Source organism: Trachinotus anak, unplaced genomic scaffold (assembly GCF_046630095.1).
Source record: "Trachinotus anak isolate AG129_WGS33_773 ecotype Australia unplaced genomic scaffold, CSIRO_AGI_Tana_v1 ptg000025l, whole genome shotgun sequence".
Lineage (NCBI taxonomy): Eukaryota > Metazoa > Chordata > Actinopteri > Carangiformes > Carangidae > Trachinotus > Trachinotus anak.
This window is the reverse complement of record NW_027273876.1, coordinates 21,855,459-21,875,268: the sequence shown is the minus strand read 5'-3', so window position 1 is coordinate 21,875,268 and position 19,810 is coordinate 21,855,459. Positions and strand designations below refer to the sequence as shown.

The 19,810-nt window shown below is 45.5% G+C and overlaps 1 protein-coding gene across 6 annotated transcripts in view; it reads left to right on the top strand.

Moving 5' to 3' along the window:
- LOC139608425 (myosin-16) overlaps positions 1-18,637 on the top strand; it is a 54,796-nt gene extending 36,159 nt beyond the window's left edge. For all 6 annotated transcript variants that reach the window (XM_071462142.1, XM_071462145.1, XM_071462143.1 and 3 more), the window contains 17 exons: positions 4,441-4,497; positions 8,403-8,489; positions 9,709-9,954; positions 10,044-10,161; positions 11,168-11,295; positions 11,374-11,570; positions 11,657-11,789; positions 11,879-12,095; positions 12,524-12,660; positions 13,151-13,254; positions 13,430-13,622; positions 13,700-13,903; positions 13,993-14,118; positions 14,189-14,359; positions 15,483-15,683; positions 15,767-15,913; positions 16,953-18,637. In XM_071462142.1, coding sequence (XP_071318243.1) covers positions 4,441-4,497; positions 8,403-8,489; positions 9,709-9,954; positions 10,044-10,161; positions 11,168-11,295; positions 11,374-11,570; positions 11,657-11,789; positions 11,879-12,095; positions 12,524-12,660; positions 13,151-13,254; positions 13,430-13,622; positions 13,700-13,903; positions 13,993-14,118; positions 14,189-14,359; positions 15,483-15,683; positions 15,767-15,913; positions 16,953-17,105 — 2,619 coding nt within the window. In that variant the 3' untranslated portion in view covers positions 17,106-18,637. The remainder of the gene's footprint in view (positions 1-4,440; positions 4,498-8,402; positions 8,490-9,708; positions 9,955-10,043; positions 10,162-11,167; positions 11,296-11,373; positions 11,571-11,656; positions 11,790-11,878; positions 12,096-12,523; positions 12,661-13,150; positions 13,255-13,429; positions 13,623-13,699; positions 13,904-13,992; positions 14,119-14,188; positions 14,360-15,482; positions 15,684-15,766; positions 15,914-16,952) is intronic.
- Positions 18,638-19,810: the final 1,173 nt, after the last annotated feature.

Genomic DNA, 19,810 nt, shown 5'->3' with positions numbered 1-19,810 from the left:
GGGCAGAATTTCTTTCCCAGTCCGACCATGAGCCTCGTCTTTTCATCATGGGGACACATGGAGGATGAATCATACACAACAAAACAAAAGTTTAAATACTAATTCAACATGGCAGAAATCCCCTGTTCAGTACTATGGATGTAGCAACACACACTGATAGAGCAGCATCAGAGGCAGGTTGGGGTTCAGTATTTTACCCAAGGACACTTTGACACACCACTTCTGATTAGTGGGTGATCCACTTTACCTCCTGAGCCACAGTCGCCCCTACACACGAGAGGGCTTTTAATTTGAAACAGTTACAGGAAGTGTTGACTTTATATACTGTGTAGCACAGTAATACTAAGCAAACGGGAGTGGATCAAAACAAGGCTTCGTACTAAAATACTGGTCTGACCAGTTCTCCGTGTAAAACAGATAAAGAAATAAAGGTCTGTTACCTTCTGCAGGTGAGGTAAATAAAGGCCCCGCCCACTACCCACCGCCCACTAAACTTCTCTTTGTGGAGGTTCTGTATGTGGAGGAGTTTATCCTCAGCACACAGCACCAGGGTGCAGTGACTCTCCAGCGTCTTCTTGGCACAGTGAAGTTGCCAGGTTTGGTAAAGTACTAAAACCAGCATCTGGCAACTTACCTGAGTGTTCATGAGTGAGGGGAGACTGGTGCAGAGAATAAGTGACCTCTCCAGAATGTGGAACCATAAATATCCATGTGTCCAGGCAGGACCGGACTGTGACCACCAGCAGCTCCTCTTCCTCAGACGAGTGGAGCCTTGTCGAAGGACGCGTTAGATCAAATGAAGACTCACACAGGATGCGTTCAGGCACAGTACTGCTCTGTAGGTCACCTGCATTTCTCAAGTGCACAGTTACTGTAGATATGCAAATATAACACAAGAGACTTAAATGATAAAAAATACACTTTGGGTTGTACCTGTACATTAAAAATACAAGTTAGTGTCCAGCACAAATGAGCAGCTTCCCTCACAGCTCAGTGAGTTTGAAAACAGAAGGAAGTTTGGGATTTGAACACAGTGGAGGGTATTGTAAGAAAATCAGGGAGTGTATCTTAATGATGCATTTCCTGTGAAACTGCTTCGCTTTTGGAGACTCAGTAACACAATCAAAAGATGATGATGTCTGAAGAGTAATAGACAAAATGTCCTTATGTCACTGTGTCATCACCTGTGTCATCACCTGTGTCATCACCTGGCCAATCAAACAGCTACGACCTGCTGGAAGCTGCACACTGCCATCTGAAGGCATGAAAAGAGGACGCTGCTCCACTGGGTTGTGCGAACATGTGTGGACTCTTCAGCAGGTGGTGCAGAGGCAGCGTTTGTTTTCCCCTCTGACTGACGTGGGGGGTGGGGGGCGGGGGTCTGACAGGATGTAACTGCCCACGCCCCTGAACATCCCCTCAGACACAGGCTCGGGAGGAGACATCAGCCACGAGGCCACATCTGATTGCAATTTATAGACAATTACTATAGTTTGAGAGTCAGTGGAAAAAGAAAACTTCAAGTACAAACAATTATCACACACAGTTATAGAGAATAAACCCTCCAACCGTCCTCTGCAGCGACTGGCTGATTGCTCCAAGTACAAACATTGATGTTGGATAATTTCATTCAGAAAAGTGAAGAGAATCAAAGTCTAAACTCTGAGCCACAGATAAACAGTGTGTGCAGCCCGGCTCAGACGCCCCAACACTATTAGTACACTGTGTTTTCTACAGTTGTATTAGAGCCGCAGTTTTTATTCTGAGGCTGTGGAAAGTAGGAATTTAACAAGAACCAGATATGTGTGTGGGGAACTGAGACAGAAAGAGGCTGTGCATGCATGAGGGGGTGTGGACAGTGAAATGCCGGAGGGGATCAACAGTGTGTGTATGAGTGAGTGTGTGTGTGTGTGTGTTTGAGTGTGTGTGTGTCTGTGTGTGGGACAGTCAGTCAGTCAGTTGGGCTGCTGCTGCCTCACCATGGCTGTTCTCTCTGCAGATGTCCTGCGCTGGCATGTGAGTGTTTATTTCTCTTTTCTCTTTAAGCTTCACTTTTACTGAAGCTGATACAGAGGCAGAGCCGATGTGATGGTTTTAGGACTTTTATGAGGCTGTGACTTGTCTGAGCTCATCTTCAGGATGTTCAGGTGAACTCTCTCTGTATTGTGATGAATCAAACCTGGTACTAGTGCCAGGTAACTCCTCTTCCATCTGTTTATTTTGCACTGTAACATCTGATAGTTGCATGGTCTTGGAGCTTTGTTTGCCTTGTTGCCGGCGAGCGGCTCTCACCACATCAGCGAGTGGAGGTGTTGTTGCTATGAATGGCCCCGGGGCCACACGCCATGTCAGACACGCTTCCTGACACTGAGACGTAGATAGAAACTGGAGATAGCGCAGAACTTGACACAGCTTGGAAAGATGCGGCCACGTTGGGAAACCACCAATACATTTTTACTAGCAGCACGAAGTGCGGCTTTGGCAGAGGATGAGAGGAGCGGTGATGTTTCTGATGCTGATTTATTTAAGTTGGACCAGTGTGATTGTTTCACATGTTGAGGCAGAGTCAAATAAAACAAAAGACCTGAATTAATGCTTAAGTATCAACATCAAAATGACCCCACTGTGGATTATACTGTAATATAATATATGATTACATCATCATTACTAATACAATGATATGTGAGAAGCATTTTCTGTTGTAGTTTGTCTCTGTGGAACTAATTTGATCGACTTTAGTAGCCTCATCATGTTTCGTGGACGAGCTGGGGGAGCAGGGTAAAGGTCGAGTGAATCACAACTGTTACATTAACGAGACTTTCCTCCGCAGTTAGGCATGAAATACAGATACCTTTAATTTGAAATGTGTACTTGTAAGGAGAGTATTTGAGTAAATGTTGTTACTAGGGTTAAAATAGATTTGGATTTTTCATTAGTTTTTTTTTTTTTTTCCATTTAGATTTTTTGTTTTCAATTTCAGTTCAGTTTTAATTCATTTTTAAAGCAGGTTTGTTCTTTTAGTTTTTTATTAGTTTCAGTCTTGGTTTTAGTTGTAGTTTTCTTGTAATATTTTATTTGTCAGGGGCGAGATTCAAAACCAGTAGAGAAAGTATTAAACTCAAAAACCCAACAAACTTTGATCCATTTGGAAAAAACCAACTGAACCTGAACTCATCACTGACCCGGACTGTTCAGCTGCAGCTCTGTGGATCATCACTGTTGTTAGTTTACAGTCAAAGACTTTAAAGGTCACAGGTCGTACACTCAGAGCCAATCAGCTTTAAGATTCCTACACTGAGAGCCAATCAGCTGTGAGATACTACTCATGTGACAGATAAAAACCTGAAGCTAGATTTCATATCCAGCTAAAACTGTACAGGCTGATGAATGAAATAAACTGACAGAGACAAGTTTTACTTTAGTTTTGTAAACACACGACACAGTTTCAGTTAGTTCTTGTTTTTTCCCTCTTTTTTTTTTCTTAGTTATTTTGTTCGTTTTAGTTAACGATAATAATCTTGGTTGTTATTTTCCACCACTGACTGTAACCAGCAGCAGCAAAATAAATAGCTTTTTATAAGTTAAGATTGATTAGCGCTGCACGTCATTCAGCATTATTAAGCCATGTAATAAGTCTTAATGAACGCTTTATTACACGCTGCAGATAAAAGGACATTTATTTGTATATTTGTCAACAACCTGAGCTCCTAAAGTTCACTGTGTTTGTTATAAACTGTTAATACCTCATTATTACGACATTATAACGTAGCTGCCAATGCTGACATCGTTGGCTGTCACTACAATATTGTTTAAACCTGATGTTGAATATATATAATCTTTATTTAATCAGGAAATGACCTTATTTAGAATGAAATTTTGCAGTGTGCCCTCACCAAAATAAAAGCACAAACATACAGTCTGTGTAGATGACAAAATATATAACCCAGACTGACTGAATTAGATCCAGTGACAGTCATATACATATACATTCATATGTACGCTCTCCACTCAGTCCCTGGTGTCTGGTAAAGGAAGCATCGCTCCCATCCAGGACTGTAAAACCAAGAGAAGCAAAAACATAATACAAATTCCTTGAATATCATGAAAATGGCACCGTTGCTTTCTGGTCGTGCTGACCGGACATAGCAGACCCACCCTGGGTCAGAATACAGATAATGATGGTGGCCACTGACATTCTTGCTCTAAATTGCTACCTGAGGAAAAAGCCAGAGGCGCTGCTGAATCCCCGGAGTGAGCAGAGTATATATATATGAGACGGCCTCACCACACACAAGTGTCGCCCTGAAATAGCAAACAATCTGTGGAGGTGACGCCCCATTTGTTCTCTGTCAGGGTGACACAGGCTCTGTGAAACCAGAGCACAGCAGCTTCACATATTCTGTTTTATATTTCACTGTTTCTTCCTCTCTCTCTCCTCAGGCTCGCATCGAGGAGCTGGAGGAGGAGCTGGAGGCCGAGCGGGGCATGAGAGCCAAGGTATGGTACATCTACACAACCCCCCCCCCCCCCCCCCCCCTCCACACACACACACACACACACACACAAACAAACAAACAAACAAACAAAGAGCAGACAAGCCTTAAATCCGGCTGCAGGGCAGATAAGAAGATGCCGAGCAGCTCTGGGATCAGCTCTGCGTTCAGGCCGCGGTGCTGAGAAGGTTTGAGGATTGATGTGTTGGCAGCCGGTGAGGTACATGTGCCTCTGGTCACCCCAAACCATCAGCACCTGTGATAATAAACTTGGTGGGAGAGGCCTTGTGTTTCTGATTAACATGCAGGGCGACCCCAGAGGTGGAGAGGGACCCCAACATCCTCCTTCCTCTGTCTTACTTCTTATTTTTCAGTCTCTCTCTCTCTCTTTCCGTTTCGCTCACACACAAACGTCAGAGCACCTTCTGTTCCTTGTAATCCTTTCATCGTGCTCCCAGAAGCAGGTCGGAGGAACAGGACGTTTTTTTTTCCTTTTAGTGTAATAGCGTTTCACAACAGCACGCCTGGTTCAGATGAAGCTAATCTACCAAGGTGGGGGCTTTAAGTGCTTGTTGTTTCAGTCGAGACGCTCTTAAAGCTCGAGTGTGTTTTAGCCACAGAACCAGGTCGTCCCTCTTCAGACCTGACTTCAGTTCCCATGTTACAGTAGGTGAAGGCAGAAATGCACAAAGCTGCATATTTCACCCCGAGTGTTGAGCGGAGTGACAGCAGGGCCTGAGGGCGTGTTTTGCACACCTCTCCCCGCTCTGGGTGGTATTCTAAATGGTGCTCGCTGGCCCCCCCCCCCCTCCCTACCCCCACCAGCCTCCAGAGCCAAGAGGCAGGCAGAGACACGCAGGTCTTTATCTGCTCCTCAGAGGAGCTGGAATCGAACATACCTCTGCCTCAGACAGGCTCCCTATTGTTAGGCTCTGCTCCTCAGGTCACACAGGGGGAGATCAGGGGCAGATACAGGCTGACAGACAGCACCAGTTTCCATACCATCCTCCTCCAGCTGGAACCACAGGCAGTCTCTCCCATGAGAGCTCTCACTCACTCAGACAGTTCGAGATCTATAAGACAAATACAGACATCAGAGTATCAGAGTTTTCATTCTCCTGAGGATGGAAACTAGATGAACTCAGGTCACTTTAAAGAAGAAACATACTGAGGAAAAGCAACTTATTAATATTCTTATATGAACAATGGGTCAAATAACTGTGTGCAATGTGACGGGTCAGAACTCATTCAACTCAGCCTCCATCAAGATATTAGATAATAACAAGTAGGGTTACAGTCCCTGATATATCTGAGTTATCATCGAAACCATGGTGGTTTTTATCCTTATTTAATAGAATGAATATTGTCTTCTATTACAATTTATTATTGTTTCTGTTTTTATCGCTGTCCTCCTAATCTTACTTTACATTTCCTTTCCTTTCCTTTCCTTTCCTTTCCTTTCCTTACCATGCCTTATCTTACCATATCTTAACTTACACTAGCTTATAACTTACCTTACCTTACCACCTGACTCCTCCCACTAGTCCTCCACAGCCTCTTAGCTTGTTGGGTTTTTTGGGTTTATGCCTGAAACTTTAAACTTCTGATTGTTTCAGCTGCACAGATGAGGGCTGAACGATGGTGTGTACAGATGTGTAGTTAGGATTTTTCTGAGCAGGCTCATCGCTGAGACACTGAAGTGAAAACAGAGATCACCTTCAGATTTAGACGTTTACAAGTCCAGGATCAACCTTGAACTTCTGTACTGTTCTTACAGTAGTTGTGCACAGGTGTAGGTTAATGGACAGATGTACTGGACAGATGTGCGTCATCACAGTCATTTCAGAGCAAACGGGGGGGTGACACAGATTCGATTCTCACTGTGTGAAGCTGAGACCAGAGGAGACCTCCACCACACTGGAGACTGAGGTGGTGCAGACACACACAGACTGAGCAGAGACACTGTCCTGCTCCTTCACTCTCGTACAAACAAAGATGAATCTGCCTCCTCAACAGGAGACTGTAGGAGCCCTGACCTCCTTTAGCGTGTGAAGGGGAGTGAGTGGTGTCGGGTGGTGCTGATCCAGAGGAGCTGTTGACTCAGTGCGCGGCGTGGAGGAGGCGATGAGTGAACCGAGTGCTCAGAGCCAGGTTGTGGACACAGAGGGTGGGGCTGGGGGAGCTGCTGGGGGACATGTGGGGGTGGGGGAGTGAAAGAGGAGGCCCCTGGTGTCATCTGTTTTCCCTTGTCCTGCCTGAGGTGGGCTGACGGCCCGAGACTGCAGCTTTTACAGAGCAGTGTCAACAGCTACGACTGTCTGTAAACCAGCTGTAAAGGGTCAGTGTGAAAACAACGACAGTGTTTGTGCTTGTAATGGCCCCGCAGTAAAAATTCCCCCCGTGTGCGGACACCAGGTCTCAGCGTCGGCCTTTCAACATTTCGTTTTATTATATTGTGTGGTTTTATTTCACTGCTGGAGCCAGCGTGGATTATTATTATTAATAGTGTGGAATGGTGGGTAATTGTTAATGCTGCACTGAAGCAGAATATTCTTATATTAACACCGGGTCAAATGACTTCATGTAATGTTAAAGGCGTTGCTCATAGAGAATAATTGTTCAGCCCCACTTTTGTTAAAATATGAAGTTTTAAATTTAATGTTCTCTCTCAAACTGTCTGTGAGAGACCACAAAGTTAAATCAGCTAATATGTAAAATCAGACATTATTATGTGAATTGGTTGTTTTACAGTGTTGCTGTTACTTCACTGTAACCGACCGTTTGTGACACTGTCTCCTCACGTAGCTTCACCAGTTTACAGTTTGTGTTTTACAGTTTACGTCAAAAATGATCAATGTGACATTTGGAGGGAAATGTGGATGAAGCTAACGGTTAGCCTGCCCTGGGACTGTGCTAAATTTCACCTGTGGCTTAAGACCGGGTCATACTGTGCTCTCTATTACACACACTGATGATAAATCAGGGGGAATTCAGGGTTTAGTATCTTGCCCAAGGGCACTTCGACATGCAGACTGGAGGAGCTGGGAATCAAACCACCAACTTTATGATTAGTGGACGACGCGCTCTGCCTCCTGAGCCTCAGCCGCCCGGGGCTTTCAGCTTTACAGTTCAGTTCACATCTTTCTCATTAGTGTCATTTCCTGCAGAAGCAGAACATGTGTTGTCTGATAAACCCACTGTCCAGCACCTGCCCAGCTGCAGACACAGGCGCCGCTGAGATCATTTAGCAGCTAAACAGACAGATCATTTATTCTGGAGTTGGTGGAGAACAAAATAAAGCTAAAAGGAGACTGAATGTGTTTACAGATGTTAGGATGAGCCCAGGAAGACAAAAGAAAAAAAGTTAACAGAGCCACCATCAGCTTTGATAAATCCTCTAAATAAAAAGATTCAAATCCAGCATCAGATTAAAACATCCGACTGAAACCAGCACAGCTTCACCATGGAGGATGTTCATCAGAACAGCTCTGAAGAACGTCCACAGGAAACAGGAGCTCACAGATAATATTTGGATTGTGTGACAGGAATTAAACCCTGCATTGCTCTGATTGGATACCAGCCACTCTCCTGACCTCTGACCTCAGGAAAAATCCCTTCCTGTTGTGGGCTGTCAGTCACACTGATCCCTGGGTGGTTACATATCCTGTGTTAGAACAGATGAAGTCTCCAGTCTGACGGTTGAGACGGAGCCTTTTAACTCTCGGATCTCTCAAACTCTTATCAGCACTCTGTAACTTTACCTCTAGTGGAGTGGGCGTGTACATTACTGTGATTCCAGACACAGCAGCATGGGTCCTGCACGTTTCACCAGCACAAGAAACATCCTGGTTTATGAAGCTGTTATGTTGAATCATATTAAAATGAATCTGTCTGTGTTGTGTTTGTCAGGTGGAGAAGCAGAGAGCAGATCTAACCAGAGAACTGGACGATCTCACCGACCGGCTGGAGGAAGCAGGAGGGGTCACCGCCTCACAGGTGATCATAGACACTGCTACAGACATGCTAGCTCATCGCTAATTAGCACTGAAACAAAAGCATCGCTGAGGCTGATGGGAATAATAATTAGTTTTACAGGTGTTTTGGTCAAAAACCAAATAAAACTGTCGACCTGATGATGGTGCTAGATTAACATTTAAATTATACTCTTCTTCTGTGGTTTATCTGAAGTGTTGATCTCCATCAGAAGATATATTTGTGGTTTTAACCCTGTAATGCCCGACCCCAGAAATAATGGACAGAAAATTCTGATTTCTTGAATCTGGAACCTTTATTTGGCCCTTTCACAAAATTTGAAAAAAAAAATTACAAAAAATTATTTCCATATAGGTTTTTCCAAATTTTATACACAGTTTTACTACATACTAAAATGCAAAAAATTATGTAATTATAACTTGCTTCAACAGATTAAGTGTTCATGTTAGAATATTACTAAAAATTTCAAAGAAAATGTCACTGGAAAATCGTAAAAATCACAGTTTTCTTTACCTTGATCCAGTGAGTTGGGAACTATCTGAAGGTGGCCAACTTGGATTGTCCCATGTACTGTGTTTGAATTGTTGTAGTGATAAAGGTTTCCACCAGGGGTTGGAAGACAAGTATCAGATTGGATACAGGAGGGTTTTGAGTGAAGTGTTTACCATAAGGTGATGCAATAGGTCTCAGAAATGCTTTTATCAAATTTGATGCATTTAGCATTATCTCAGTGTAGTTTTACATCTCCTCTCTCAGGCTTCTCTCTGGAGCTCTGGTAACAACAGGTTTTCTGAGTGATCCAGTAAAAATATAGCAGATTTCAGGGAAACACTCAGAGAAACCAAATCCTGCAAGGTTGGGGGGTGAGTCCAGGTGGGCGGGGCTTGGGCTGTGGCTCGTTTTAAGGCTCAGTTTCTGAAACTTCATGTCCATCAGTCAACAGGATTCATCCTCTGGAGACCTTGAATAAATGGATCTGACAGTTGTCGACCAGTTAACAGGCAGGAATGTCCACTTCTAGAGCACCACCTCTAACATGGATCAATAAGAATCTGTGACAACACCTTTTTATTATAGATTTACCACAAACAGCCCATTCACAGCCCAGAGTCTCCAGATAATAGAGTCAGTGTTGCCTCAGTGACAGTATGAAAGGTGCAGTTTTCCTCCATCACTGTTGCTCCCAGTCGCCCTCTACACTCAGCCTGTGTGTGATCTACAGATGGAGGTGAACAAGAAGCGAGAGGCTGAGCTGCAGCGTCTGAGGAGGGACCTGGAGGAGTCGTCCGTCCAGTCTGAGGCTCTGGCCGCGTCTCTGAGGAAGCGGCACAACGACGCCATGGCGGAGCTGAGCGAGCAGTGTGAGGCTCTGCAGCGGACCAGAGCCAAACTGGAGAAGGAGAAGCAGAACCTGAGGATGGAGGTGGATGAGCTGGCGGCGTCACTGGACAGTCTGCAGAAAGCTAAGGTCAGGACCCAGCTCTGCCTTCACCGTCACAAAGGTTTTAATTATCAGCAAACCTGTGGGACACGGCCGGTGTTTGTGTTTTGCTGCAGATGTCCTCAGACGGTCAGATGAAGAAGCTGGAGGAGCAGCTGTCAGAGGCCAACAGGAGAGGAGACGACCTGCAGAGGACGCTCACTGAGCTCAGCCTGGCCAAGAACAGACTCACGGGTACGCTGACCTCTGACCCCTTCAACCGGAGCTCCTGGCTGAGTCCCGGCTCAGTTATACTCAGTTTTAAGATGTGTTCAACTCATTCATGTTTTTAGCATTTTAAGAACTCTGGGTTCACACTGCTGAGAAGTAGTAAGATGAACATGATCCATCCACATGATTTTATTATATTTTTTCACATGAGAGGTTTATGTCAGTTGTTTTCTCACTGGTTTGAAGTGGGCGGGGCTTAGATCTTTTCATGCACCAAACTTTGAGCAAAATCCTCAAAGTGCAAATCTTTAGCAGTTTTATACTGTTTCTCTCTCAGTTAGGCTCAATATATAATAATAATGATAACAATAATAATCACTTTCCAATACAAGTAACAAAGTTTTAAAATATAAAACAAATATAAAATATCCAAACAAATCAAACTAAAATGTAAATGATAAAGGCTGTTTTATAAAAATTGTCTAAAGAAGCTAAAACAGAAGTGACTTGGAGAGTCTGATCTCCTCTGTTCCAGCAAAGACCCGTCTCCTCTGGTTTTCAGACTAGACCTTGGACTATCAGAGGATCTCAGACTGCGTCCTGGTTCATAGGGGGAGAAAAGCTACGTGCAGGGGGGGGGTCAGCCCAGGCCTGCACTTAACAGTGATGAAAAGAATTTTAAAATCAGTCCTAAAATAAACAGGAGCCAGTGAAGAGATGCTGAGACCAGCTGAGTCAGGAGCCGAGCTGCAGCTTTCTGAACTAACTGGAGGATTATTTCTGATGAGACGGGCTCACAGAGAGTCACATGGTCGAGGCGGGAGATGGACACAGTGATGCTGTTGTAACCAAACACATCCTTACCATTACAAAGAAATCTCACTGTACGCTTGTGTTGAACATGTGGTCAGTGGCGAGCCGAGACTCTGGGGGGCCTGGTGTCTCTTTTCTGCACGCAGGGTCTGAGATATGAAACACTGATGAGTTCAGCTGTAGATGCGTCACTGTGTTAACGGTCAGTGTTGTTCAGCTGATAACGCAGACGTGAGTCGACAGATGGAGGAGGCGGAGACCAGAGCCAGTCAGCTGACGCGCTCCAAAAGCCTGCTCCAAACCCAACTGGAGGATCTGAAGAAACAGCTGGACGAGGAGGTCAAGGTCTGTGTGGAAACATCCGTCATGAATATGATGATTCTGTGTTTTTAAACTCACTCGTGTCTCTGGTGTCGGCGCCAGTGTAAGCAGGCGGTCGGCAGCAGCCTGAGCTCGGTGCGGCAGGACTGCGAGGTTCTGAAGGAGCAGCTGGAGGAGGAGCAGGAGAGCAAGCAGGAGCTGCAGCGCCTCGTCTCCAAGCTCAACAGCGAGCTGACGCACTGGAAGACCAAACACGAGTCTGACGCCATCCAGCACGCCGACGAGCTGGAGGAAACCAAGTGCGTGGTGTTGACACTGGCAGCCGCTGGTCACATGTGACTGTGTGAATGTTTCTCAGTGCTCTGAATAAATGTGTGTGTCACAGGAAGAAGCTGCTGACCAGGCTGCAGGAGGCCGAGGAGGCGGTGGAGGCCACGCAGGCCAAATGTTGCTCGCTGGAGAAAACGAAGCAGAGGCTGCAGGGGGAGGTGGAGGAGCTCTGCATGGACCTGGAGAAGGTAGAGCAGGAGGCGCGCTGTGTGAGTGTTACTGTGCCACAAACCGCTGTGTCATCATCCCTGAACATGTGCTCCGCTCCGTGTGGCAGGCCAGCAGCTGCGGTCAGGCTCTGGACAAGAAGCAGCGGGTCCTGGAGAAGCAGCTCGGAGACTGGAAGCAGAAGTGTGAGGAGCTGGTGGCCGAGGTGGAGGGCTGCCAGAAGGAGAGCCGGCAACACGCCAGCGAGCTCTTCAAGCTCAAGACGGCACACGAGGAGTCTCTGGAACAGCTGGAGGCTCTGCGCAGGGAGAACAAGGCCTACCAGGGTACGACTGTAACTGGAGGTGGTGGTGGGGGGGTACGAGTCAGACCAGAAGATTGATACCACGCTCAGGTCTGTGTGTCCTGCAGCTGAAGCCAGGAGGCGATTAGCTTAGCTTAGCTCTCCAGAGTTCAGGCATATGAGCTCAGTAATCAGCAGACTGCAGCTCAGTTGTTTCACCTGTGCTAATGAAACTAATGTATAGCTGTTGGTAGGTGTGTTTCTGAACTTTGCTGCTTCCCTGCTTCCAATCTTGATGCTATGCTAGGCTAATAAGCTTCATAAATAACACACAGATGTGATCATCTCACTTTCTGCAGCAAAAATAAATTAGCATATTAGCATAGTTATTAAAGATAATAACTAACAGTAGCTAATGGTGGCTGACAGTAACCATGGGTCATTCAGCCTCGTGTGTTTGTTCTTTGACAGAGGAAGTAGCCGACCTCACAGACCAGCTGTCAGACGGAGGTAAGAGCGTCCACGAGCTTCAGAAAGCAAAGAAGAAGATTGAGATGGAGAAGGAGGAGCTACAGGCGTCACTGGAGGAGTCTGAGGCGGCTCTGGAGGTACTCAGCTTTACACCACCTGCTCATGTTGAACGTGTCAGAATCCACAGATCACCCTCAGATTTCCTGTGCACACCCCTGCAACTGTTTCTACCAGGTTCACCACCAGGAAGTTTAAAGACAGTAAGGACTTGATGTCTGCAGAGCAGTGAGAGGAGAGTGATGATGGATTAATGGACAAACATGTGGTGTAGCGTGTAGACTGAGGACAGTGAAGGTCTAAAAACCCCTGAGGACCCACAGAGAACTCCAGACATGGCTTCTCTAATGGACCCAGAGGACATCCTGTCGCTCCAGTCAAACTGGTCCAACAGTGTCTCTGGTGTGTGACAAAAGGTCCAACAGCACTGACACAGTGCAGCATCATTTACAGACTGCAGGAGAGCAGGTTCAGTAGCAGGTTGAGTGCAGACCACTTCCTGTGAGACCGTGGTGAGGACAGTAGTTCAGATATCACTCACTCATGAACCACATCTTCCTGTTTCTCCAGGCCGAGGAGACCAAGGTGCTGAGGCTGCAGCTGGAGCTGTCTCAGGCTAAAGGAGACCTGGAGCGCCGGCTGCAGGAGAAGGAGGAGGAGGCTGAGGCTGCGAGGTACCTCATCCTCAGCTCTAACACTCTGTGATACTAACACACTATCCTTCATCCTGTCCTCTGTCTCCCTTCACTCCCTCTACTATTACATCTGGAGGTAAGACCTGTTTCCTGGAACTGTTTCCACCTCTGAACCCTTCACTGTCTCCGTCTTTAACCCCTCCTCCTCTGTCAGGAAAAGCCACCAGAGGGCGCTGGAGTCCCTGCAGGCCAGTCTGGATGTGGAGGTGAAGGGCAGAGCCGAGGGGCTGAAGCTGAAGAAGAAGCTGGAGGCCGACATCAACGAGCTGGAGCTGCAGGTGGACCTGCTCACCAAGAGCAACGCGGAGCTCAGCAAGAGCAGCAAGAAGATACAGCAGCAGATCAAGGTCTGACAGTCATGTGACTTTCTCCTACAGCTGTGGTTCAAACCGTCTGAGACTCACAGTGTCCTCCTCTGTCCCAGGAGCTGCAGGCTCAGCTGGAGGAGGAGGTGCGGAGCCACGAGGAGCGCCGGGAGGAGCAAGCAGCCCTGGAGCGGCGCTGTGGTCTGCTGGTCAGCGAGGGCGAGGAGACCCGTGCAGCTCTGGAGAGCGCAGAGAGGGTCCGCAAGACCCTGGAGACGGAGCTGCAGGAGGCCAACGAGAAATACAGCGACCTCAACAACCAGGTGAGACGCTGCGACTTCGCTGTGGCGCCTGCAGACGCTGACAGTTTGACCTGATCACCTGACGTTCTTCACGTTTTCTGTGTGTTCAGTTCCAGTCGGCTCTGAGCGGGAGGAGGAAGCTGGAGGTGGATCTCCAGACTCTGCAGCAGGAGCACGAGGAGCTGCAGGGAGAGCTGAGAGCGTCCACCGACAAGGCCAAGAAGGCCAGCTGTGAGGTAAACACAGGACAGCAGCAGAGCTCAGCACCCGTTGTTTTCCTGTTACTGACTTATCTTAATGTGTCAGCTGGCGCGGGTGGGGGAGGAGCTGCGTCTGGAGCAGGAGCACACGCTGCACCTGGAGAGGGTGAAGAAAGGTCTGGAGGCTCAGATCAAGGAGATGAGCAGCCGGCTGGAGGAGGCCGAGCAGATGGCTCTGAAGGGAGGGAAGAAGATCATCCAGAAGCTGGAGGGGAAGGTACGAGGCACAGACATTTATCTTTATAATCCTCACAGGAGGATTTCTAACGACGTCACCAGGACAAAACTTTCACTTCCACACGAAATCTGTCAAAATCGAGAAAAAGAGAAACTGATTCAAAACATTTACTTTAATATACATGTACTTTAAATACTGTGGAAATAAAGAGAGCGTCTCAGTCCTTTGGTTTCACATACAACTAGCACACCTCTTCTTCTTCTTCTGTTTATGTAATGGTTATTTGTAATAGGGACAGGTGTGCAGCATGAACCAGTCGCTCGTACCAGGATTTACAGCCTGTTCTGCTGCTGGATGGACTTTTAAACACATAAAAATAAAAATACAGACATGTATTCAACAATATAAAAAACACAAGAAAATAGATCAAAAACAGCAGAAGTTCACAGACTTTAACTTTGTGACCTGTCGAACTGTTGAGTTCAGGTAAACCTGAAGCTGTGGCTCCCAACCTTACACTCACCTGGTAACTGTACAGAGCACTTTTTATTTGTGTCTGACAGAGGAGGGATCACTTATCACCTTCTGTCTCTTTGTACTCCTCCTGTTGTTCACCAGCTCTCATCTGATTCTCAGTTTTTGATCAGACTGAGATAAAAACCAGGATCCACAGTTTTTAAAGATCATTATTTTTATTTTTATTTTATAATCTTTTCACCAGAATCGTTGTGTTGTGCAGTGATTTGTTTCCCACCTGCTGAGCTAATCTGACTTAACTTGCTGTGGTTAGAAAAGTTGCATCGTTCCAGGAGCTCAGTGATTATTTTAGTAAATATGTTAACTGATAAATAAACAGCCAGAGTCACCACAATAAAATCCACAGTAAAGAAAAGTTCTGTCAGCTGTTTACGTCAGTTTACAGCTGTTATATAAAAAACACTTGAACTTCTGCTTCAATAAGTTCAGAAACAAACTGCAAACAAAACAGTTTTCTCTTCATCAAATCACCACAAAGTGAGTCTGGGGCCTCTGGGGGCCCCTGAGGGTCTGAAAACAGTACTTCCTGCTCTAATGGCTCCGTGACCTTTAACCTGGCTTCATCTCCAGTGTGAGTATAAGTGATGGGAGCTGCAGTCACAGTGGGCGGTGTGTGTCTGTGCAGGTGAAGGAGCTGGAGCTGGAGCTGGACTCGGAGCAGAAGCGTCACGCTGAGACGGTGAAGACGCTGAGGAAGAACGAGCGGCGGCTGAAGGAGCTGCTGTTCCAGTCCGAGGAGGACCAGAAGAACCAGCAGAGGATGCAGGAGCTGGTGGAGCGGCTGCAGAACAAGATGAGGGCCTACAAGAGACAAGTGGAGGAGGCCGTACGTCACCCCGCCCTCTGGCTCTCCAGCATGTGAGCGGAGCACACGCTGCACCTGCTGATCTCTCACTGTCCTTCTTACAGGAGGAGCAAGCCAACATGAACCTGGCCAAGTACAGGAAGACGGTCCATGAGCTGGACGATGCCGAGGAGCGAGCTGACATCGCCGAGTCGGCGCTCACCAAGATCAGGACCAAGAACAGGGGCAGCTTCGGAAAAGGATACTCCTCCGTGAGTAACTGAGGCCTCCTCCACACCGCTCTGGGTCAGGGTCTGGACTCTGAGCGATGCTGGAGCAACAACATGTGAAGCAGCTGTCACTAAAATCCTGCTTTTATTCCACAATCACCAAACACATGAGGTAAAGACGGAGCTGTGACTGTACTCCACCGATCAGTCGTCGTACTCCACAGCACTCACTGACTCAGAGGTCGAGGTGCTGGACTGTAGCTGGTCCAGTCGAATCCAGACCTCAGACTCAGCAGAGCTCAGACAGGTGTGGTTTTATTACCTGCCGGGTGAAATGATGACGTCAATGTGAGACGGTTCTTACAGCTGCATGACTTGTCTCATTGCTTTGTCACAACCACTGTTGGTTGGTTAGTTGCATGTTGATTGAAACACTGATGTAATTTTCCCTAAATGCTGCTGGAGCCAAGATTAATAACTATAACTCTAAATTTTCTTCCAACGTATCTGGATTATTATCTGATTATTATCTGGATCTGCACCAAATTGTACAAACTCATAGATAATGATTTACATCAACACTGTTTCCTAAAATGCCCTGAAGCCCTCAGAAGGTGATTTTTTTTTTCCAGACTCATTTTTCAAAGTTGTTGTTTTTAATCTGTGAAAAAATGTGGAAAAATTTGTCAGGAAAAATCCTGGAAAAAAAAGTGGAAAAACTTTTTTTTTCATGTTTTCACAGGTGAGAAAAAAAATGTTGAAAAATTAGACTGGAAAAAAAAAAAAGATTCTGCCAAAACATTTTAAATCCCACTTCTGTACTTTCTTGCAATGTTAAGGAAAGTGATAATAAATTCCTGGATGTGACCCTTTAACTGGATCCACAACTAAATGTGATGGATCTTCTCTGGCCCGTGTCTCATCCTGCAGGTTCAGCACTTTTTGTGTAACCCTGATGATAATCACACAAACACACACACAGACAGACACACACAGGTGAAAACATAACCAGATGTTAACAGATGTTTGTTGTCCTGTGGTTGGTCTGGATGATGACGGACTCATGTCTCTGCTCCACCAGGGTTACAGCACGCCGTACCCGGGCCGGGTCAGGTCTCCCAGCTCCGTGGGCTCGGAGGGCAGAGGAGAGAAGATCCTCAACGACGACGAGGAGTCGGTCAGCTCCCTGATCCCGGCCTATCTGAACTCCCTGAAGAAGCTGATGGTTGATTAGAGCTGTGACGTCGCCGCGGCCGCTCCGACCCCTGGACAGGTCGAACACAGTGAAACATCAGGAGGCTGAAACTGTGGTTTCACTAAACCTTCAGGTCATAAACTATTGAATTTTATCTGAAATGATCACTCCTTCCTGTGTGGTCACAGCTTTAATAACACGTTTATATCCACGTCTTCATGTAATATTTGTGTTAAAACAGATTGAATATAGAAAACTGTCCAGTCAGAGGTCGTGTATAACCCATCATGTAAATTATGAACATCTTCAACAAATCCTGCGTTTACATTTGGAAATGACACAAAATAATCATATATCACCAACTGTTGTCGGCCATGACAGAAACTTGAAGCCTTTAATCTACAGTATAAAATATTCACCTTTTATAAACATGAGGTGAAATAATGAACCCAGATAGAAATTTATCATTAAAATCTATTCACTCAGTTCTGATTTAAATGAAACTAACAACACAGCAGTTAGTTAGAGGAGACCTCATCTGTCCACGAGCTCAGCAGCTGTTAGCTGTTAGCTGTTAGCGCCAGCTTTGGTAGAATAATGATCAAATTAAGAAGCAAGTTGTGTAACTTTTAAATAACTGATAACAGTCAGAGAAGTCACATGATCTGAGTCGCACACACACACAGTTTTACAACATTGTTTTCACCGTTGAATGGTGAATGTGTGTGACAACATGAACACAGTTATTGTGAATAAACAGTTTCTGTCCAATGTCACAACTGAACATATGAATCCAAAATAATGATTCGTGTCAGTAATGGTCCATATTTATGTGGCTCTGTCTGATCTGCCTTCTGTGCATCACAGGGACTTTTTATTTTTAGTTGACCTTTGACCTTTTGGATATAAAATGTCATCATTTTATCCTATTGGACATTAGAGTTAAATTCTGTCATAATTAGTGTATGAATTCAGGAGTTCTGGCCAAAAATGTGTCAAAATCACCTTGACCTTTGACCTTGGACTCAAGGATGAACTGATCAGAATTTGGAGGTCAAAGTGTCCATCAGAGGACTGAGGCCTCAGTTAAACACCTCACATGTTGCTGACAGCACCCTGCTAGCACGTTAGCACGTTAGCTTCGGCTGATTCCTAACAGTGACGTTGTGGAGAACATGAAACACACTTGAAGCTATAAGTTACATGTGAATGAGCTGAATCCTTCATATCATGGCTGTGTGAGGTCAGACTGGTTCAGACTGGTGGGATCACATGACAGTGGCAGCTGTGTGGTGACATCATTAATGACATCAAAATAATGAACATACAGGAGGTTTGTAAATGATTGGTTCATCATTAACTGATGGTTTATACCTGACCTATAACCAGTCGTTATGACAAGGTGCCATCAACACGTGGGTCAGTTTATTGTGTTTGATAAAGTACGAGTGTATCTCAGTCTGAACTTTTAACCACCTCCTTATTATCACTGTTTAAACCCGTAACAAACATTTTATTGTTGAATGTGAAAATGTGGTTTTTAGGAAATAAAAGTCTTTTTTCACATATTATTTTTCCTCTGATTTTTCCCGTTTTGTGATCGTTCACACCTGAAGCACAAACAAACCACAAAGCTCCTGTTATGACGTTTGATACATGTTTTCTTTTTATTAATGAAAAATTCCAACCTTTAGCTGTTAATGTACAAAAACCTCTCTGGTCTCGGTGGTCAGCGGTGACACTGGTGAGTAAGACCTGGTGCTAGAGGAGCTGTTCACAGAGCATCACAGACCTGTCCTCTCTCCTGCTTGGAAAACGCTCAGAGTTCATATATTATCAGTACCAAACGTCTGTATATTATATGTCTTTATGTATTTTACACTTCACCCCACTGCCTCCTTTCATAGCAAACCACATCTCATATTTACACCAGGCCACTCCGACCATAAAACACCTTCACTTCTGTTAGTAACGACAGTAAATTCATTAAAATCATTTGGGAATAAAGTGCAGTTGGCTGATTTGTAATCATCATCAGGAATGAAGTAAAAAAAAACAGAAGAAATCAAAGTGAGTTTTTGTGATGCTAACAGGAGCCAGATCCGTGACGTTGGCTCACACACTGGGCTGCAGTCCCTGCTGCAGCCGCCGTCAGGCTGTAACAGTGGGCGGGGCTCAGATGAGGATGAAACGTGTCTGCACAGTTTGGAGGATGGTGTCTTCTTTTTTAATCACTTTTCCAAAACCAAAAACATAAAAGCAAATTTTTAATGACTGTACCAAACAATGCGCTTCTGTGGTTTAATGTGGACTACAAATATTAGCATGCCAGGCTAACTAGCTTACTATTACTCCTGATGGTGAGGGGTCTGTCATTAGCTCACTGTTAAGTGGGATGACAGGTGATGAAGAAGTTCAGGTCAGAGGTTAGCGATCGCTGCGTCTCATCCTCACTTTGGTGAAATATGAACATTAAAGCAATGATAATCTACAGAAGCCCTGAAAAGCAAGTGAAGATTTTAATTTTTTTGCCAGGATCATTTTTCTAAATTAGTTTTTTTCCATCTGTGAAAACAAGTGGGTTTTTTGTTTTTTTTTGCTCAGGATTTTGATCAAACTGATGAGAACTCAATGAGAATGAGAGAGAGAGAGAGAGAGAGAGAGAGAGAGAGAGCCATAAGTAAAGTGTTTACGTCTCAGTCTGTGTGCCTGTCATTCGGTGTGGGAGAAGTTCGCCTTGAAAT